At 47.2% G+C, this 22,708-nt stretch overlaps 1 protein-coding gene across 2 annotated transcripts in view; it reads right to left on the minus strand.

Annotated features, from left to right (window-relative positions):
* Nucleotides 1–22,708, minus strand: part of LOC115481141 (transmembrane protein 87A-like) — a 53,804-nt gene that overhangs the window by 14,023 nt on the left and 17,073 nt on the right. For both annotated transcript variants that reach the window (XM_030220184.1, XM_030220183.1), the window contains exons 5-11: nucleotides 14,770–14,814; nucleotides 5,992–6,021; nucleotides 5,405–5,455; nucleotides 4,951–5,067; nucleotides 2,896–2,989; nucleotides 2,605–2,669; nucleotides 1,528–1,711 (exon numbers count right to left, since the gene is read on the minus strand). In XM_030220184.1, the coding sequence (XP_030076044.1) occupies nucleotides 1,528–1,711; nucleotides 2,605–2,669; nucleotides 2,896–2,989; nucleotides 4,951–5,067; nucleotides 5,405–5,455; nucleotides 5,992–6,021; nucleotides 14,770–14,814 (586 nt within the window). The remainder of the gene's footprint in view (nucleotides 1–1,527; nucleotides 1,712–2,604; nucleotides 2,670–2,895; nucleotides 2,990–4,950; nucleotides 5,068–5,404; nucleotides 5,456–5,991; nucleotides 6,022–14,769; nucleotides 14,815–22,708) is intronic.

Genomic DNA, 22,708 nt, shown 5'->3' on the forward strand with positions numbered 1-22,708 from the left:
TGATCAATTTCAAGAAGAGCTGACTAACTCCACTGCAGATGCTGGAGTATCTGGATGTCCTATTCGACACAGCATGAGAAAGGACTTCCCTCACTGAGTGCAGGAGGTTGAAGTTCGTTCAACAGATTCCCCTTCTCCTCAGTCAAGGCAGGCCCTGACTACGTCCAGGTTCTGGGAGTCAATAACAGCAGCGCTGAAAGCAGTGCCATGGGCAAGGGTTCATATGCGGCCATTAAAGGAAGCCATTCTCATCCATTGGTCTTGTGTATCACAGAAGTACGACCATCTTCCTTGGACCCTGGTTGCCAGATGGCGTACGCAGTGGTGGTTGTCGCCCAGGAATCTGACCGTTGGAGCTCCTTTTCCGATAGCATAATGGGAAGGTGGTGACAACACACACCAGCAAGTTGGGTTGGGGAGCTCATTACAAGTTCCAACTGGCACAGGTGTTGCTTCTAGAGTAGTAGCTGGCAGCGATTTCATTTCCCGACACTGAATGGGATTGTTACATTTGTGCCCAGCTCTTTATATTGATGACACAACATGATTCATACATACATGAACATTCAACATTATTGTGATCCCTGACGCAGGCACTTGGTTGCCGAAACACGGCCTGTGTCAGGTCCCCTCAATAAAGAACTTTCTTTCGTCCTATTCCTGAAGGCTCACTTGTGCTTTATGTTTTGCTCTGTGCTTTTTGGTAAACAGATGCTTGGCCTCATGGTTTCCAAGCCCACAACTGCTAGATGGATGAAGGAGACTATCGTGTCAGCTTATTTGCTTGCAGGGAAGCAGGCTCATTTTACAAGGCGTACAGCAACATCCTGGGCAGAGACTCCCTTACTCCGGAAACATGGTTGATGCTGCATATCTTTGCCAAGCACTACAGGGTGAGTGCTGCAGAGTCCTCAGAAGCCAGTTTTGGTGCTTTGGTCCTCAGCGCAGTGGCGCCAGGATTCCACCTATTCTAGGGATTGCTTTTAAGCATCTCACAAATTTTTGGAAAAGTGGGAAGCTACATAATGGAAGGAGAAATTAGGTGTTATCTGATAAGTTTCTTTCCAAGTATTCCAGAGGCCAGCCCAAGGTTTCTGTTTAGTCGGTGCAAAGTAATGGGTCAAATAAGAACTGTCACCTTGCATGGTGCTTCCTGCATATCTCTTGCTCTCTACAAGTTGTCCAGAGATGAGAGAGGTCCACGTTTGCTCATCTGTTTAGTATTAGGTTAGCCAGTTGTTTAAGGATGTGTTTATTCCGGAGTTTCTTCTTTCTGCTTGTCTACATAAATACTGAGGAGTTGGACCGGATGCCAAGAGAGATGTCTCAGCTCAGTTTTCAATTCTCTGTCTCCACCTGCTGGTTGATGGACACAACTATCTCACAGGTTCTGGAATAGTGGGAAGCTATATAATGGAAACACCATGATGATATGGGGTTGAGGGAGTGTGGAGGTACCCAGGTGGTATGTATGAGGGTAGGGAAAGAGAGCAACCCATGCTCCTCGTAGAAAGATTACCTTCTTACCTGAGACTCCTTCATTCTGAATACTCTGGAACTCAGCGTAATATACAGCCTTCTCCAGCATGCCTAGGAGCACCACGCCTCCGATCCAAAACTGAATCCGCAGGATGTCCCGCCAGTAACATGCCAGCAGCACCAGCCAGAGGGTGCCATAGAGCACATAAATGATGCACATCACCATATAAAACTGCAGGAAATGAGAGAAGACCAAGGCTGTGGCAGCAGAGCTTCTGGAAGTTGACACCCTAACTGCTAACGCCAGTGTATACAGAACCTACAAGAAACACTTATACATGCACAGAACAAGGGTAAAACAAGACATGTACTTGAAAAATGAAACATTGAAGGTTCTTGGTGTCTCCTTTGATCCTATGTTGAATTTTGAATATCATGTTGCTTAATCGACCAAGCAGATTTTCTGGAAACTGAGGCAATTGTGCAGAATGCGAAAACACTTCCCCCTTACCCAGTTCAGTTCAATAGTCCACGCCCTTGTAATTAGCAAACTGGATTACTGTCATTTACTTTATATTGGCTGCTCAAGGATGTTATGTAGGAGACTGCAGAATACTGCAGGTAGATTGATCTGCCAGGCAAAGAAATGGGAAAGAGCAACTCTGTTGTGCAGACAGCTGCATTGGCTTCCAATAGAAGCATGAACGCTGTTTAAATTATGTATGTTAATTGATTCTGCCATTTTCTTCTTTCAAATGAATCTCTTCATAAAAGCGGTTAATAAATCCCAATAAATAAATAAATAATGGTCACTTAAAGCTAAATTACCCATCTGTTGATGGTATTAGATACAAATGTGTCCATTCTCTAATGATCCCTTACCAATCTGAAAAGATCTGGAACGGTTTGCCCAACAGAAATTAAGAAACGCTTAAAAACTTTTCCATTTAAGTGGTATTTAAACGATTAAATTTTTAACTCTAAGTGATTATGTATACTTCTGGCTATGTTTGTTCCCAGTATCTAACCTGAGCTGGATTATCTTGTCGTGATCCGCACTGAACCTTATAGGTAAATGTGGAATATAAACGGAGCTGTGATGTAACGTAAAGACGAAAAGCTTACCATCATGAGGGGCCACTCTGAGGCAGAAGTGAAAAGATACCAGGGATGCTTCATCTCCAGTTCAACTGAGAGTGGGGTTAGGGGGTGGAGAAGAAAAGTCAGGAATTAGGAAAATAATCTTTAACAAAAAAAAAAATCATTACTATACCATATGATATCTCTCCCAAACTGCTTGCACTGAGCTGGCACAACCTGGTTTACAGCTCTCCCTAGTGGTCTGTAACCTGCATCACACACAAAAACAAAAGAGCACACTAGGGCCAGGGTGCAGATCAAAGAAACAGAACATACTGGAAAGCTCCCAGGATTCCTTTGCATTCCCACCAGTAATCTCCAAAATGAACATGTATGGTGCATCCTCCCAGGTTTGTGCCACAGCAAATTCCTGCAAGACAGAGACAGGGAGAGCTGGAAATGCAATACTGGGCACACAGACTCAATGCATGTACACACAAGGTGCTCAACGATTATGCAAGCAGTGTAACAGAAGTACATGATAAATCTTAGGCTATTATTGTACAACAATAAAATCACCAGGCATGCCTCTGACACTCAAGACGCACGCACAGGGGCGTGTTATCTAGGATAAGCAGGATATCAAGTGAATGAAAAAGAGAAATCAGAGCTGGCGGTGTATCAAACTTATTAAATGTAATGGTTAGGCCTGAGTGTAGGACACATGGTGATAGAAGAGGCTTAAACACAAATATTGAAAATGATGGCAGACAAAGACCATGTGCACTATCCAGTCTTCCATCCATAACAACTAAGCTCTCCAATTCCTTCCTCTCCTTCAGAGATCCTCTTGCATGTCCCATGCTTGTTTGAATTCTGATACAGTCTTCATCTTCACCATTTCCACCAAGAGGCCGTTCCACGCATCCACCACCCTCTATATACAGAAGTATTTCCTTACATTATTCCTGAGTCCATCCCCTTTCATCTTCGTGCAATGTCCCCTCGTTCCAGAGCTTCCTTATAATTGAAAGAAATCCACTTCCTTTGTATTTATTACCACAGAGATATTTAAATGTCTCTGTCCTAAGTCCCCTCTCCCTCCTTTATTTCAAAGTATACATATTGAGATCTTTAAGTCTGTCCCCATATTCTTTATGACGAAGACCACTGACCATTTTAGTAGCCGCCCTCTGGACTGACACTATACTGATTATATCTTTTTGACGGTGCAGTCTCCAGAATTGTACACAGTACTCTAAACGAGGTCTCACCAGAGACTTCCACTCAACCACCTCCTTTTTCCTGTTGGCTACTCCTTTCCCCATCAGAGATGTCAAGTGACCCAATTCCAGGCAGGAGATTTTGGGACAGTCCTAGATTTATGACCACTCCATCCTGGTGCATTATGGGACTTGCAGCACTGATTTCAATGAGCAGGATCAGGCACTACAAATCCCATAGTGCTTTGGGCTGTAAGTTCAAAATCAGGACTGGCCCAAAAAAAGTCTCCAGCCTAGAACCGGGTAACTTGGCATCTCTACCCGATGAACCCAAGAATCCTTCTGGCTTTTGTTGTCACCTTTTCTACTTGGTTAGTCACCTTAAGGTCATCGAACACGATTGCCCCCAAATCCCGCTCCTCTCTCATGCACTGAAATACTTCACGCTCTATACTGTATTACTCCCTCGGGTTCTTGCAGCCCATATGCATGACCCTGCAATTTTTTAGCATTCAGTCTTAAATTTAAAACGAATCGGAGAAAATTTTTCTTCACCCAACGTGTAATTAGACTCTGGAATTCGTTGCCGGAGAACGTGGTACGGGCGGTTAGCTTGACGGAGTTTAAAAAGGGGTTAGATAGATTCCTAAAGGACAAGTCCATAGACCGCTATTAAATGGACTTGGAAAAATTCCGCATTTTTAGGTATAACTTGTCTGGAATGTTTTTACGTTTGGGGAGCGTGCCAGGTGCCCTTGACCTGGATTGGCCACTGTCGGTGACAGGATGCTGGGCTAGATGGACCTTTGGTCTTTCCCAGTATGGCACTACTTATGTACTTATGCCAGAGTCTACACTATTCCTCAAACTTCACTAGATCCGTCGTATTATCCACACCTGCTGTCTACTCCGTTGCAGATTCTGGTATCATCAGCTCGAAGGCAAACCTTTCCAGACAGTCCTTCCACAATATTGCTTACAAGACTGCTGAAAAGAACAGTACCAGGCACACCACTAGTTAAATTCCCCTATTCTCAGAATAAACACTATTGACCACTAAACTATCATCACCTCCCACTCATACAATGTTTGACCCAGTCACTTACTTTACGACCCATGTCAAAAATGCAGCAGACCATGCTGACAATACACTGAGATAGACTCTCACCTGGAGAGTTTTCTGTGGCTCTGGTGGTTTCTCTTTTGGATCTCCACCTTGCACATTCTCCGGCTTTGGCTTTTCCTCGGTTGACTTACTCACTTCAAGAGGGCTTCTTTTTACCACCTGCGTACAAAGATGGTATAACAATGAAAGAGAAGCATAATTACCCCAAACAATCACAGATAATTCAGCATTTGGAAGCTGGCAGGCCTCAGATTACTCAGCACCATGAAAGGATGTAGCAACAGTCTCAGATCAGGTGACGGGCAGCAGAGTGTGGGGCCATTAGCTCCCTGTTTGCATAGGAGAACCCTTCCAGTACTGTACCAGACGTGCAGCCACCGAAGGCAGCAGAGAGAACAGATCTGAGGTGATGGTGAGCTGGAATCCACCCCAGAGAGCAGGTACTAGAGGCAGTGGAGGGAGCCAAGAGACACTGAGCTGGGAAAACAGAACTCACTTCCTTCTTGTCAGCAGTGGCTTCAAGTACATTAGAACCTCCTTCTGGAATCTGTAAATGATTTGAGAAATATGAAAACCTTAAGCTAGCCCTTAACCTATAGTGAGACTCCTCCCTCCACCCCTTAGCACTTCCTTGCGGTGCTTTGTGTCAAATCTCTCTACTGGACTAAAAAAAATTACGCTTGAAATTTTGTGCCACTTATCCCCATTCCCTCAACACCTGCATTCCTTCAACAAATGCATCGGACTAAGAGGTACTTCTACACTCCTAACTCCAGAATTTCATGGCTGGGGAATATGGCATCCGCTTCCATCATCATTCCCCCCTTTTCCAGGCTTGGATGGATCCCATGGCTTGCTCCTATACTGAAACAGGCTGGGTCATTATTGACCAGCATAGGAAGTATACAGACTCATCTAGGGTAGATGAATAGAGAAGGAGCCTCTTTCTCCTCCATCCTCTGTTGCCCCTGGCCCATCCTGCCTTTTCTTGTTGACAGCCCTCTTCTTACCCTGCATGGGGGGGGGGGTATTCTCCAATCTAGCCCGCTCCACAGAGGTTATTAAAATCTCAAACTAACTCACCTTTTCTTTGGGATTCAATTTTCCTGTATCCTGTGAATAATTTAAAAAGGACATGAATCGACAAAACTTAATAGGCAAATATTTGCACACACATCAGAGGGTCTGTCCTGTGTCCTAAGTATAGCAGCCTGGAGTTCAACCAGTCTCCATCCCTGTCACATTACTCTGAAAACCTCGCATCACTGCTTAGTATGGCTCCTATATGGGACATGGAGCTTCTAGAGGGCCTGGGATAAATTTGAAACCTGTCCTTGATGTACCTACTGCAGCAGTGTAGACACAAATGCTAACGAACACGCTTGGTTCTTAAACTAACCAGAAATTTATTCTGAATACGCATTATGGCAGTGGTTCCCAAACCAGGTCCTGGAGGCACCCCAGCCACTCAGGTTTTCAGGATATCCACAATGAATATTCATGAGATCTGCATGCACTGCCTCCACCTCATGCAAATCTCTCTCATGAATATTCATTGTGGATATCCTGAAAACCTGACTGGCTGGGGTGTTTCCAGGATCAGGTTTGGGAACCACTGCATTGTGGACTACACTCAGTAAACGGCGCCCAAATTTGGGCATTACAAATCAAAGTAGGGTATACACAAAAAGTAACACATAAGAGTTTATCTTGTTGGGCAGACTGGATGGACCGTACAGGTCTTTTTCTGCCGTCATCTACTATGTTACGTAAAAAAATGAACAATGAGCGCAGTTCTATAAATGGAATTCTGAGTGGGGTGCCATTTATAGAATAGTGCTTAGCGCCAGGATCCTCTCCCAACTTTACACCAACTAAAACCTGGTGTAAATCCTTGCATTTAAATTAGACATGGATCCCCCAAATTCTATAATAGTAAATGTGCACCTGTAATTCTAGGCCTGTAATTGCAAAACATGTCCCAACTACACCCCTGGAATGGTTACAAATTGGGTAAAAGTAGGCACACTTGTTTCCGTGCGTTTTTACTAGGGCTGTACACTTAATGTACACTCTTAATGTACACTGGCATCTCATCTCCCCCCCCCCCCCCCCCGCCACTTACAGTCCTCTGAACATGCCTTGTACACATGGTGGCATTAAGCACACGCTGCTCAGCTCCTCTGTAACTAGAGCCCTCCCTCTCTAACATCCCGCCTCCTCTGATGAAACTTCCTGTTTCCTGCTGCAGGAGTCGGACATTAGAGAGAGAGGGCTCCGGTTACAGAGGAGCGAAGCAGCATGTGCTTAATGCCGCTGTGTGTACAAGGCAAGTTCGGAAGGCTGTAAGTGGCCGGGGGGGGGGGGGGGGGGGGGGGGGATGAGATGCGAGAGAGCGGGATGGCAGGAGAGAAAAGGCTGCCAGTATACTGCAGCCGGGGGGGGGGGGGGGGGGGGGGGGAGGGGTAAGGAGAGAACAAGATGCAGGAGCATCGCAGGTCAATGGGAGGACAGAAAAATATGCTGGAGGAAGGAAGAGTCTGGGAGAAGAGGAAAGAGAGAAATATAGGTAGCTGAACCAGGAGCTTGACGCGATTAATGTGTTAAAAGGAGAAATTAGGTCTTACCTGATCATTTTCTTTCCCTTAGTTCTTCACACTGCTCCAGGACAAGTGGGTAGTTATGTCCATCGACCAGCAGGTGGTGATAGAGAATACAGAACTGAGCACCACTACATAGCTCCCTGCTAGCAGCTCAGTTCCTCAGTATCAGTGTTGAAGCAAGGAAGAAAACACACCCAATCAGGAGCATGGTCAGCAATCAACATATCCAGCCCCAAGAACCATTCAAAGATAAGGCTCCTGGAAAACAGGATACAAAGACAGTACATAGAGCCACCAACAAAGGCGTCGCACCATGGGAGGGCTCCTAGAATAGTGTGAAGAACTAATGGAAAGAAAATGATCAGGTAAGACCTAATTTCTCCTTCCATTACGTTCATTCCCACTATTCCAGGACAAGTGGGATGTTCAAAAGCTATCCCTATGAGGGTGGGAAGCCGAATCTGCCATACGCAGAACCGACGCCCCAAATGTAGCTGCTGCCTGAGCGGCACCAGCCATTCTACCATACTTACTGAAGGTATGCAGCGAAGCGTACGCCATTGACCTACAGATAGCCAACAGATAAAACAATGAAGCCTCCACCCAAGACATAGCCACACGTCCAGGAGAGAGGGCCTTCAACCTGAGAAGCACCTCCCAGGATACAGGCTGAGACCACAGCCACCTTCACCCACTGGGCAAAGAAAGCCTTGGGTAACATGAGACCCCCCTGCTGTTTACCAAACAGCCCAATAGGACCAAACAAATGGCGAAAAACATTGGGCACCGTGAAATGCAAGAACGCTCTGCTAAGACCAGAAGCTTCCAAAAAACAGACCGCTGACTACAGAAAAAGAAAGACCAACAAATACTAAGGCAAGAAGCATGGTACTGCCCCAAGTGAGACCCCTGCCTCCAAGAAAAACAGACTGAAGTTGCGAGAAGCAACAGGTTGACCGAAACACTAACACCGTGGACAAAGAGAGGACAGATTCTTTAGCCAACTAAGCCATGGTACCATAGAACGAGGGCCACCTATCAACAGGCTCAAACGGGGAGTGCTGAAGCACCCGAAGGACCAGAAAAAGAAAGTCCAGAAGTAGCAGCTAAAGAAGACTGCTGCAAGCAGCCCTGAAAGCAAGCCAGGACCCCCACTGGACCTACAGCACTAGCCCCATGAATTTCCCTCCTGCCAAAAAGCCAGAAAGTGGCCCCAGAGAGGACGCAATGGCGACCCAAAACCTCACAGCAAGCCAGACTTAGAAAGACACTCTGGCAGACACCGATGAGGAAGAGCGCTTCCTGTCCTGAAGCAGGGAAGCCACCACTAAAAGCGAATAACCTTTCTTCCTCAGCCGAGCCCTCTCCAGGACCAGGCCACTGGACCAAAGGAAAGGGGGAAAGAAACCTCCATGGCCACTAGGCCCCGACAGAAAGACCTCGACACTGAGGGAATCACAATGGCTCCCTAACCAGGAGCCTAACGAGATCTGCATACCATGGGAGCCATGGCCAGGCTGGAGACCAGGATCACCCTGCTCCAAAGATCTGCCACTCTCCCCCACAGCCGGCCTAAAATCGGCATGGGGGAAGGCATACTGAGGTCTCTCGCTCAGACACAACCATCGCAGGGCGAACAGATCCCTAGAGTCCTATGCCCGGCGGGAGCTGAAGCACCAAGGAACCTAGACATAGGACTAGGCCAACAGCTGAAAACAGTTCGACCAACTGCTCCCTCTGCTGGAAACCAGAGCGTACTGACTGAGCAAGTCTGTCTCCATATTGAGGAACCCCGCAAACCAGCCGAAGGCACAACCAAAGTCTCACTGCCCCGTCCGTTAACAAGCTGGACTCCACTGCCAGCAGACTGCTAGGAGTCCCCCCCCCCTGCGAGGCAAAAAAAGGCAACCGCAGCAGGCAAGACCGAAAGGCCCAAACGGCGGCATTCCCAACAGTGGGGCAAAGGCCTCCAGAGCTCGGCTCACTGCACGCAGCTCCAGAGGATAGAGGGCCAATGCCCTCCTTGGAGACCAAGAGCCCTACACCAAGGAACCCCAGCAAAGTACATAAGTACATAAGCACCGCCATACTGGGAAAAGACCAAGGGTCCATCAAGCCCAGCATCCTGTCTCCGACATGGGCCAATCCAGGCTTCAAGAACCCAGCACCCCCCCCCCCCCCCCCCCCCCCAAAAAAAAAAAAAAATTTTAAATAATGTTCAATGGACTTTTCCCTCAGGAATCTGTCCAAACTCCCCTTAAACTCCGTATGGCCAGCTGCTGTCACTACATTCTCCGGCAACGAGTTCCAGAGTCTAACTACACGCTGAGTAAAGAAAAACTTTCTCCTGTTTGTTTTAAATCTGCCATATTCTAGCTTCATCTTGTGTCCCCTGGTTTTGTTGTTGTTTGAAAGTGTAAACAAATGCTTCACATCTGTCCGCTCTACTCTGCTCATTATCTTGTAGACTTCTATCATATCACCCCTCAGCCGCCTTTTCTCCAAGCTGAAGAGCCCTAACCTTCTTAGCCTTTCCTCATAGGGAAGTCATTCCATTCCCTTTATCATTTTCGTCGCCCTTCTCTGCACCTTCTCTAATTCCTTTATATCTTTTTTGAGATGCGGCGACCAGAATTGGACACAATACTCGAGGTGCAGTTGCACCATGGAGCGATACAACAGCATTATAACATCCTCATGTTTGTTTTCCATCCCTTTTTTTTTTTTGTTACATTTGTACCCCGCGCTTTCCCACTCATGGCAGGCTCAATGCGGCTTACATGGGGCAATGGAGGGTTAAGTGACTTGCCCAGAGTCACAAGGAGCTGCCTGTGCCTGAAATGGGAATCGAACTCAGTTCCTCAGTTCCCCAGGACCAAAGTCCACCACCTTAACCACTAGGCCACTCCTCAACTCATTCCTAATAATACTCAACATTCTGTGCGCTTTCTAAGCCGCCGCAGCACACTGAGCAGACGTTTTTGACGTCTTATCAATGATGACTCCCAGATCCCTTTCTAGGTCCGTGACTCCTAACGCGGAACCTTGCATGACATAGCTGTAATTCGGGTTCCTCTGGGCACTCCCCAGCCTGAGAAGCTGGTATCTATAGACACCACCTCCCAAAGCAGGCTGGAAGGTCAACGACTGGGGAAGCAGCAACCCCCTCATGCACTGACAGCCAGAGAGCAAAAGAGCCAGATGCCGCCACCCTCTGAAACCTGAGACCAGCGGCTGAGCAGGGTCCCCTAAAGCAGCCACATGAGAGAAGAACAAACCCATTCCATGGCCGCTGCCATAGATCTAAGGACCTGCACGAAATACCAGGCCTGTAGCTGGTGACAAAGCAGGAGTGAGAAACCTGGAAGGTAACTTAAAGTGCTGTCCCTCTGAAGAAACACTCACGCTCATCGGGAATAAAAGTTGGCGCACTGGCGCCTGCCTGCTCCTGTTGAAACTGAACACCTAAACCAGACAAAAAACTGGGGGTGAACCAGCGCTGAAGGGGTCTCTACTCAGGCTAGGCAAGAAGAGGCCCAGAGTCATCCAGGTACAGGAGAACACAAAAACCTGTGTCTCCACAGAAACACCGCCACTATAAGCATGACCTCAAAAAGGGGTCAGACGGAACCAACTGGCAGGCTCCAGAACAGGAAATGAACTGCCTAGACAGCCCGTAGCGGGAAAGAGAAGTAAGCCTCCCTGAGATTGAGAGCGGAGAGAAACTTTCTCTCCCAAACGGAGGCGATCAGAGATCTCAGGGCAGCCATCCGAAAATGGATACCTGTGGATCCCTTGAGATCCAGAATGGGTTGCACTGTTCCCATCTTCCAAAAAGGATGGAGTACCGACCCAAACAGCACTCGGCAGGAAGGACAGGAACAATGGCCCAAAAGGATAGCAGCACCTCCACTGCTCTTCTGCTCTGAGTAGACCGAGGCCCCCTCTGACAAGGAGACTGCAAGAAGAGAGGGGCTACCAGAGGGGAAAACACCAGCCAGATGCCAGCACCCCAAAAATCCAGCACCTAAGCTGGCCACTCACTCCGAGTGCCCTGCTGGTTCCTGGTTCCCTGTCCCCTGGGAGATCAGGCTTGAAACTGAGCCCTCTGGCCAAAATTCTGAGAACCAGGCCTACCCTTAGTGCTGCCACAAAACCGGCATTTGCCCACAAGGCGGTCCAAGAACGAGGAACGTCCCCTGGCAAACGCTGGAGCCCGACTCACCGAGCTCCTGAACCAAATCGCTGAGGGTGTACCCAAGAGAAAGGTGCCCCAAACTGGAAACCTGACCACGCAGGCCTTGGAGGTGGCAACCACCGCCTACGGCCGGCAGGCAGAACTGACAGCTTGTGGGGAATGCCAAAGACATACCCTAGGCCGAAACCCAAAGAATGTCATACACAGCGTCCACCAGACAGGCAAAACATGCCTCCAACCAGGCAGCCCGGGGACTGCCCCAAGAACAGACTGCTGCTGCCACTGCAAACAGGCCCATGCCCAGCCCTCGACCCAAGACAGCCCAAAGCGGGAAAGACAAAGGGCTACCAATAGAAGCCTGCAGCTCCTAATGCAAACACCTCCAAGACAGGCTACAAGGTCTGATTCAGCTTCCCATCTAGCAGATTCCGCGAGGCAATGCCACCAGCAACCAGGAAGGGAAAATTCAAGGTGATTGCAGACCCTGAGTCCAATGTAGGGAATGGAGCTTCTCCTTCTCCCTGTACTAGAGAAAAGAAGTGGGCCATGGTTCTCCCAACCTGCAGACCTGAGTCAAGTGCACTGTACAGTGTGGTAAACAGGCCCCGAATGACCATTACCTGGGGAACACCTTGGACAAGCTCCTGAGGCCCTACGCAAGGCTAGCTGCCCGACCCTCCTCCAGAGAACCCCAAGGGTTTCACTATGGGAAGCGCTGCTAGTGCCACCGAAAACAGGGAGCTGAACTCCCCCCACTAAAAGACAGAGCACCCGAGGGTCATCCCCCTTCCCCAGAGGGAGCTCACCCTCCACTAAGGGATCTGACAGAGGAGACCCCAGAGAGCAGCCCAACTTCAGCAAAACAAAACGAAGACTCCACCTGTTATCCGCTGCGAACTCCTGGGAGCCGGCGGGGAAAACCCCATCCCGTCCCCCAGGAGATGCTAGGGCCGCTGGAGAAGGGACTACTTGCACCAACCCAAAGTCTGGAAGAGCAAGAGAACAAGCCCAGAAAGGCAAGCTCTGACTCACCCCCCCCCCCCACAAAGAGATCCCCACTGCTCCAGCTGTCTGTACAGGTCCTCATGCTTGCAGAAAACAAAATGGCTACCATTCCCGCCTCCCTCTGAGGTGAAGCGCAGAGACACTGCACTGGGGACCAGAGCTGCAAGAAATGCACTGCTGCGACTGAGGGCGCTCTGTATGCGTGAGCCCCGACTCAACCCCTCCACTTGGGAACTGGACTGCACACCGTGCAGCAGCCCGAGGAACCCCGCCTGCTGCGAGACAGGCAGCTCCTCACTCTCCCAGCGGGGGCTGCCATGAACGAAGATTGTCGCAGCGTGGGAAAGCATGTGGCGCATTGCACTACACACTCGCTTGTCTTTCGTGCGCTTTTTTTTTTTTTAAACCGGAGCGCAGCACAACTCAACCATAAAGCTCTTTTTTTTTTTTTTGTGAGCACAAATCGCTCCCAAGGACGTCCTGAGGCCCAAGCACAGCACAGAACACACTACCCCAGGTCCATGCTCCCAAGGGACACAGCCACCCCCGTCATGGCAGGGCACAGCACCACCGGCCCGCCAAACTCACTGCGCTGCTTGCACTGTTCCTCATCTTCTGAAGCAGACTGGCTGCTGAGCAGGCTCCCATAATAACGCAGAACACTCCAGGTGGGAAAGCACGACAGGGACCCAGCACCACCAGGTATGTCTGCCCACTATGCTCAACCGGGAACCAGTTGACCAACTGGACCAGGAGCAAGGCCTCAGAGACAGAGGAAGTGTGTCCATCCACCTGCCGGAGATAGAAGATACTGAGGAGCTGAGCTGCTAGCAGGGAGCTATGAAGTGGTGCTCATTCTGTATTCTCTATCTCCACCTGCTGGTCGATGGACATAACTACCCATTTGTCCTGGAATAGTGGGAATGAACGTAATGGAAAATGATTTTAACGCATTAATCACGTTAAAACGCATTAAGTGTACAGCCTAGTAAAAATGCATAGAAACGTGTGCCTACTTTTACCCAATTTGTAACCATTCCAGGGGTGTAGTTGGGACACATTTTGCAATTACAGGCGTAGGATTACACGTGCACATTTACAATGTTTTTTGGAGCAGGTGTGATTTTGAGTAAGAGCTTTCTGCACTACCGGGGGGGGGGGGGTCATTGTACAAACTTATTTTATAAAGCACATAAGTGCCTGTGTGCCTCATGGGGGCAATTTTAAAGCTTGCAGTCCAGCACGCAGTCAATGCTGGTGAAAGGGCATTAAGATGCCCTAGGCAAACCTTCTGCTTTCTGCCCCCTAAATTAAATTCAAGCACCCCCCCCCCCCCCCCCGCTCTGAGATTTTGATAAACTCAACAGTCATGATCACCCCAACATCATGCATAATTGGGACGACGTAGTTTTCTAAATAATGAGGGCAACATCCTAAAGCTTTTTATCTGGTAAACAGGCTATGTGAAAATCACCCACCTTCTCTGCAATTTAACATAAGCTACAATGGTTCTTTCAGTTTGCATGGCTGTCAGGATCTATTGTTTTGCCATGACTGCAGCTTCTCTGCCACCCCCTAGAAGCTGATGCCCTAGGCCACTGCCTAGTCTAATGGTTAAGTCGGCCTGCGCATGGTGTATTTTCAGAGGGAAACTCCATGCATAATTTCCTGTTGACATAAGGCCAACTATAGGCCCTCTTCAACTTAACCATGCCTCAGACCTGCCTACCCCTTTTACCCACAAAAGGGGATCACACAATTTCACTCCCCTCTCCCCCTCAACACAAGTAAATCAATTGTTTAGTCGTGTAAAAAACTTTGGAAATTGTCTCTATAGGCTAAACATCTGCTTGTTACAAGTCATATTCTATGTTAGCTCAAAGTATGAAGAAGGAACCCACATGGCAGAGATAAGTCTCTGTGTTTGAGTTTTGGAAATATATACTCTGCTCTGGGTCTCTGGCCGGAACATTTTAGAAAGGCTAATTAACTGTGCGTACAGACATCCCATTGCCTCCAAAGGAGATGAAGCCGGGAGCATGTCTTCCACTTTACCTGCGGAATCAGTGAAGTTGGTCTTTCCAACACTTTGACTGCCAGCTAAAGAAAAACAAATAAATAAGTATTTAGAAGCTTACGAAGAACAGTTCAGCATCAAAAGCAATCTAATGAGTAAAGCAACTGAGACTAGAACTACGAAAAACAAGGGTCAAATCATACACTCTCAACTGACACTCCTGTGACCTGTAGGCAAGCCACGTTTATCCTCTACTGCTTAAGACACTCACTTTCACCACACTCTCTGGGGAACGGACTTAAGAGTATCTGAAATGTAAATGTTATGAGCCTTGTTGAGCACCATTTGGCAAATCTTACAAAACTACAAGGCAAACTTAACATGGAAAAAAAAACTCTCAGTACATGGTACAAGAAGAATCAGCCTTAAAAACTATTCTGGTTATTAATTTTTATCATCTATACTAAGAACATGCTAAGTATAAAAACAGCAGCAGCTCGGTTATCTACTCACTCTCTGAAGATAAATGTTGCACTAAAGAACAACAACAACAAAAAAAACACTAACAAGAGCTCTATGAAGCCAAGATGTCATTCTGAAACTAAGAAGGAAATGTAGAGGGGTCTCAAAACCTAAATAATCCAGACTGAGCACATCAAGGACTTCTAAGTTGAAATCAAACCTGATGATCTCACATAAGATTTAAAAAAAAAGTCTCAAAGGCACGTAAAATTTTGTAAAATTAAATTACACACGTCTAATAGAAACCTATCCTCCTTTTTACAAAGCCACTCTAGTGGCTGCCGGTGCAATAATGCCAACACAGCCTATTCACTTAGAATGGGCTGTCGGCATTACCGCACTGGCAACCGCTAGCGTGGCTTTCTAAAAGGGGGGGGGGGGGGTTAATGTCAAGTAACTGAGATTTAACTTCCACACCCCACGTAAATACTGAAAACTTCCCTCAATATCTAACTACTTGAGGGGGAGATGCTTTCCTGGTCTGTAATATGATGCCTCTTAGTCCTGGAAAACAAGACTAACATTGTCCCTAGGGGTTTCTAGGGTTCAGACTCCAAATCCTCAGCCATCTTTTCCAGGTCCTCTGCAAACAGTTTCCCTTTGAAGGAAAACTTGCTGACACATGCCTTAGAAGCTGTGTCTGCTACTCAAGGTTTGGTGAATAGGAGATGGCAGGAACATGCTTTTCTATTACCTGGGCTGAATCCAGCAGGCGGAGCTTGTCACCCTATCAATTACATTGTTTTGGGTGTACCAAGATGGTGGCAGCTGCACTGGAGAGAATGAAAACAACCTTGGGTGGTTTGGCTTCAGCTTCGTGATGTCATGCCTTCTCCTGTTCATCAAACCTCATTGCTGCTACCAATTGTGCCACTGTCACCACCTCTGTATCACAACCATAACACTACTGGCCAAGATTTAAAAAAAAAAAAAAAAGATTCTGATAAGGCCACAATGGGCTCCACTAAAAAAGCTGTTCTACAACCCAGACACATCGCCTCATGATTCTCTGGGAACAATGTGCTACACAGCCCATGCAAAAGGAGGACTGAATAACCAAGCCTGAAGAACAGTAAACCTGGGAACCCCAAATGCCTGCGGATCCTTGAGAAATGTGCCTTCAAACTAAACAGCTATCTGTTTAGACCCGAGTATCCACTCTCAGAATTCAGATGACGTTTTCCTTGGCCTTTACTGGAAGAGGATAAACATGCTCATAATTTGCTGCCCTTAAAAGGCCCCGTCAGAGGACTCCCACTCCATCTACACCATATGCTCAACTGCCTTCATGGAGGGGTAATGCTCTGGAAGGCTTCTGACTCTCCTCCTCTGGGACAGGTCTCTCTTAGACTGATGAATCAGACATCTGAAGAGAAGAAACCACCTGGGAATAAAAGACACTAGCATCTCCTTTCTGAAGAGACTGATCATCTTAGCGGAGTGGAGCTCCTCTTCAACCATAATTGCTAGCAGCTAATGTCCTCTTGCTGCTTCCTTCCTCAAGGTGCTCATCAGTGAACTTGAAGGAGAAGGAGCATCCGGCCAGTCCAGTCCCTCCCAGGTTAGTCTGGAACAGCTGGGAGCAGAGGTTACACACAAAGATAAAACCGGGCAGAATAATCTGCCGAGGATTTACCAGGCCCCTCTCACGCAGCAGGCTTCCGCACAGAACAGAAAGTCTCATTTCACAACAAATCAAAGGAAGATACCCTCTGGGAGAAAATGAAGAGGGCTCTGCTGAGGATCTTGGGAGCTGTCTCGCTCGGGGACAGCACCAGGGAGCCTAGGGCATCTCACTTGAGATTTCTTTAATAAAATCCAGAACCAGCACTTCATAGTAACATAATAAATGATGGCAGATAGAGACCTGTATGGTCCATCCAGTCTGCCCAACAAGATAAACTCATTTTACATGGTATGTGATACTTTACATGTGTACCCGAGCTTGATTTGTCCTTGCCTTTCTCAGGGCACAGACCGTAGAAGTCTACCCAGCACTGTTCTTGTACTGAAAGTTCTGAAGCTAACGTTGAAGCCCCTTAAAATTTACACTCCAGCCCATCCTTAGTTATTCAGTCACAACCAGGGCGTAGACTGTAGAAGTCTGCCCAGCACTGGTTTTGCTTCCCAAATGGAGTGTTTTCTGGCATGTTTTTATGGTTTTCACTGGCCACTTTTATTTTTGCATACTTTAGCAGCCATTTTTGGATGACAGGTTGGCCCATAAATGGAAGCAAAGCTTTTTTCTGAACAAAAAGATGTCTAATTTTGGGTCATAAAGAAATAAAAGAGGTCTGCAATGGAGGGCATCTATTTCCTAGCAGGTCATCAAATGAACCTTGGGAGGAAACACTATGATACATGGATTTAATTGTATTTATCCATCAGCTGTAAGGTAAAGATAAACAAGGGTGGCCCACAGCTTTAGCAGGGAAGAATGAATACAGGATGTAATCTGAGCCCCACCCTCTTCAATATTTACATCAGAGATCTTCCCCACAATGAGCTAAACAATTAAAGAGCACAAAGCTGAATGCAAACAGACAATCTGGTTACTTTATCCCCCCTATCTGACAAATAAACCAAACATGCTTGAAAACTACTGCAAATCCCGGGCACTACAGGTTAAAAAAAATAAAAATTTTCAACACAATTTCAAAAGTTTCTTGAATAACCAAAAAGCTGAACATAGTAACACTCTAGAATAGGGTTACCATATTTGCCATGACAAAAAAAAAAAAAAAAAGACACAAAATATAATTCAGCCACGCCCCATCACACCCTGCTCCGCCCCGTCACCTTGACCCCCCCCCAAAAGAAAGACAGATTCCCTCTCTCTCCTCCCATGTATGTCCCCTCCACAATCTTTTTTACAGCCTCCCTCCACTCACTTTTTTTTTTTTTTTTTTTACAGCTCCCTCCCTCCACCTACATGACTCCATTCACATTCCCTCCCCTCCCGTACTTTATCGTCGCCTCTTCGGGGCAGGAAACAGCCCCCTCTTTCCTGCCCAGCGCTGCCGCAGACCTCTCGCTCCCAGCGCCGCTTCAAAATGGCTGCCGAGAGTTCAAGCGATGACCTAACCATAAACATCTGAAGGAAACCACCATGCTTCTTGCAGAAGTCCTGATAAGATCATATGAGGCATTTTCAACATAGCACAATCCGGCCTCTACACATGCGGCCTCTGATGGACTTTCAAAAGTGATCCCCCAAAAGACATTTCTGGACACTGCTGCACCCAGAGCAAGCAAGCTTGAGACACATGCACAGCTGCTTGAAGACATAAGGCTGGTACCTAAAAAGCCTGCTTCAACAAGGTCTCAAGTTTACAATCCTAGAGATTGTGCCATCCTCCACTTGGATGGTTGTGTTCTTGTCACCGCTGTAACTAAGGCATCCAACCTGAGGAAGTATAAGCTTCTTCTCTTCAAGGACCAATCCTGAGACACTGAAATTAAGAGCTTTGATCACTGGTTACCAGAAGGGCTTTCATAGCTTTTTGCAGGCCTTCCAGGATGGGATCTCGAGACATTCTTGCTTCTTGCACTGGACCTTCAGAGACAGTAAGCGCCTCCAACACCTGATAATTGCCGGCAGCGTCTCTCGCCGAAACAGGTAGACCACTGCAGGGTCATCATGCTCGCTCACCAGCTTTGCAAATCAGACTCCCTGCCTCTCAGGCTGAAAGCAGCACACTCCAGCCCAGGGACAGATGGGTCAGAAGGGGGTCTCCCAATCCTCCACCACCATAAGATGTTTATCTTTATGTTTATTTAGATTCCTGATAACCCGCCAAATTCCAAGGACTGGGTCAAGGCAGTTTACAATTTTTGTCTTTTTTAAATTATTAATTGTAAACGAACGCCATTTGCAGACAGACAGACAATTCGCGCCGAAACTGAACTTTTTTTTTTTTTTAAATAGCGCTCAAATTAAACACACAAATCCCCCAAAAACAAACAGTGATGGGAGCCAGACCAGGTAAAGAAATCTGTACTCTTTATGTTTCCCTGCTGTGGAAATGCTAACCAGCCACACCACACACACTTGACAGTAACAGAGCTGCCTGCTCGTTTAATCAATGGGGACTGAAGAGGTCCGTGGCAGTAAAACAAATTTAGCTTCTTTTTACATCTGGCTGCCTCTCCCAAAGGTAAAATCCCCTTGCTAATCAAAGGGCAACCCTTCCCTTCGAAACTGAATTAAATAATAAGGGAGGTGGGGAGGAACAAGGGGGGAGGGACCCAGGACACCCGAGTTTTCACCCCTGAGGCTGAAAGTCAACCAAACTGAAAAGAACACCTAACAAGCCTCAAAGAATTCCTATGGCACAGAATAAAAGCAGAATAAAGCCAACAATAAAGAAAAAGCTGAAAGACAATAAAGAGAGACTAATGGGCTCACTCCTACCTGCTGGGAGACTGAGAAAATACTGGGGCTAGGGTCACATGACCAGGGCTCCTATTGGCTCGCTAGAGTCAGAGTTTTTTTCTCAGTCTCCAACCTGCTGGTAGGCGTGCACAACCCATCAGTCCAATCCTGGGCCGGTCCGGAGGGATGCTAAGGAATACCAAATGGCCCTCACAGGCCTTATCGCGGCCCTAGGCTGGCCCCTTGCACTCAGAGAAGAGGGCACTATTTGCCTGTTTTAGAAGAAATTCCTATGTTAAAAGAGCACATCCCTCTGTCCAGAGGAAATCTTGACCATCTCAGCACAAGGAGATGGCTGACAAGGCAAACGGCTCCCCCCCCCTCCATTAAGAGGAGCGGATCCAACAAGGATTGGGTCCCCAAGGCTGCAGGTAGCAACATGGCCGGCATTCTCAACTTCCCAGTGCCTGCTGTTACTCTGTTCCTAAAGCACTGGTCCCAAAACCTGCAAAGTCCCGCCTGGAGAATCACAAGCTCACCCAAGTCTTTTTTTTTTTTTTTTAACCGTCAAGAAAAGGGGGTGGGGCAGGTGAAACCACAGCCTCACTGAATACTAGGATGAAAAGAAACTGCTCCCAGTGGAGATTAAGGGAAGAAACCTGGATTCCTCCAGGTGTCTGCCAAACAAGCAGCCACCACCAGCTGAATCATGGATGCCCTCTTTATGGTATTCACTCAACTGGAATCCAGCTCTCCAACTCAGCCCAAGAACCTCTCTAATCAGACCATAACACTGCATGACATGGCCATCTACCATCTGTTGAAGATACTGAGCATGTGGTAGCTGCACAGTGCCCTATACAATGCAGGGTTCTGTCTCCATCTGCTGGTTGAGGAGCATAACACATTTGTTCTGGACTGGTCTGGAGGATGGAACACACAGAATACGACAGAAACCCGACAGAAACAGAGGTGGGAGACATGCTTCATATTTGGTGGATATGTCCTAAGATACAGATTTATGGACAGAGTTACTGAATATACTTAACCAAATCACTTATGTGCGCTACCCCGCCATGGCAGAGACCTGCCTTTACATTTTTGCCCCATTGGGGTTCCTCCGGCTACGCATCTAGCCTCAGTATGGATGGTAGCAGAGAAAATTACTCTGGCGTCTGCCTGGAGGAGCCCCCTTCTGCCTCCGCTGTTGAAGGTTATCCACAAGATGGACCATTTATACCAGATGTCAAAAATGACTGCTATAAGAGCTGGTCACATTAAACAATTTTACAGACAATAGGACAAATATGTTACTCGGAGATCCCATGCTGGGATTGGTCTTGATGCCCCTAGGCTGATACCACTGGTTTGATTTATTGGTCATATAGGTGATCCCTATATAAGAATCAAAGCAAAACTTAAAATGACCTTCGCACTTTAAAACAGGGCATGGGTACAACTCTGGCTGCCTTGTTGAGCAGAACAGATGGACCATACAGCTTTTACCCATCATTTATGTTACTATGTTTAAATTTTTTTTTTTTTAACATTCTAAGTGGAGTGGAGGAGTGGCCTAGTGGTTAGAGCACCGATCTTGCAATCCAGAGGTGGCCGGTTCAAATCCCACTGCTGCTCCTTGTGATCTTGGGCAAGTCACGTAACCCTCAATTGCCTCAGGTACAAACTTAGATTGTGAGCCCTCCTGGGACAGAGAAATATCCAGAGTACCTGAATGTAACTCACCCTCAGCTACTACTGAAAAAGGTGTGAGCAAAATCTAAATAAATAAATATTTGAGATTCTACATGGAATGTTGCGACTATTTAAGATTCTGTTGCTACTATTTGAGATTCTACACGGAATGTTGAGAGTGGCCTAGTGGTTAAGAGCACCGGTCCTGCAATCCAGAGGTGGCCGGTTCAAATCCCACTGCTGCTCCTTGTGATCTTGGGCAAGTCACTTAACCCTCTATTGCCTCAGGTACAAACTTAGATTGTGAGCCCTCCTGGGACAGAGAAATATCCAGAGTGCCTGAATGTAACTCACCTTGAGCTACTACTGAAAAAGGTGTGAGCAAAATCTAAATAAATAAATAAAAATAACTATTTTTGGATTTGGCGCACGCCTTTTTTCAGTTGTGGCTCCAGCAAGTTACAGTCAGGTTCAGAAGGTATTACGTTACTTTGGTACCATGCCAATCAAGTTTCCTGAACTTAAGAAAACAGATGCTTGCAAAACCAAGAGGAAGAGACCCCCCCCCCCCCCTACAGACGCAGCATTAGAAATAGAGTCAGAGCCCTCCTTCACACAATACAATGTAAAGGCTGCAACATTCTACTGTAGGCAGCCAAGTTGGAAAGGCCAGGGAGGCACGGACGGGGAGAGGGATCTTGGGGTGATAGTATCTGAGGACCTGAAGGCGACGAAACAGTGCGACAAGGCGGTGGCCGTAGCTAGAAGATTGCTAGGCTGTATAGAGAGAGGAGTGACCAGCAGAAGAAAAGAGGTTTTAATGCCCCTGTATAAGACGTTGGTGAGGCCCCACCTGGAGTATTGTGTTCAGTTTTGGAGGCTGTACCTTGCGAAGGATGTTAAAAAAATGGAAGCGGTGCAAAGAAAAGCTACGAGGATGGTATGGGATTTGCGTTCCAAGACGTATGAAGACAGACTTGCTGACCTGAACATGTATACCCTGGAGGAAAGGAGGAACAGGGGTGATATGATACAGACGTTCAAATATTTGAAAGGTATTAATCCACAAACTAATCTTTTCCGGAGATGGGAAGGCGGTAGAACGAGAGGACATGAAATGAGATTGAAGGGGGGCAGACTCAGGAAAGATGTCAAGAAGTATTTTTTCACAGAGAGGGTGGTGGACGCTTGGAATGCCCTCCCGCGGGAGGTGTGGAGATGAAAACGGTAACGTAATTCAAACATGCGTGGGATATGCATAAAGGGATCCTGTGCAGAAGGAATGGATCCTCAGAAGCTTAGCTGAAATTGGGTGGCGGAGCAGGTGGGGGGAAGAGGGGTTGGTGGTTGGGAGGCTAGGATAGGGGAGGGCAGACTTATACGGTCTG

This window comes from Microcaecilia unicolor, chromosome 11 (assembly GCF_901765095.1).
Source record: "Microcaecilia unicolor chromosome 11, aMicUni1.1, whole genome shotgun sequence".
Taxonomy (NCBI): domain Eukaryota; kingdom Metazoa; phylum Chordata; class Amphibia; order Gymnophiona; family Siphonopidae; genus Microcaecilia; species Microcaecilia unicolor.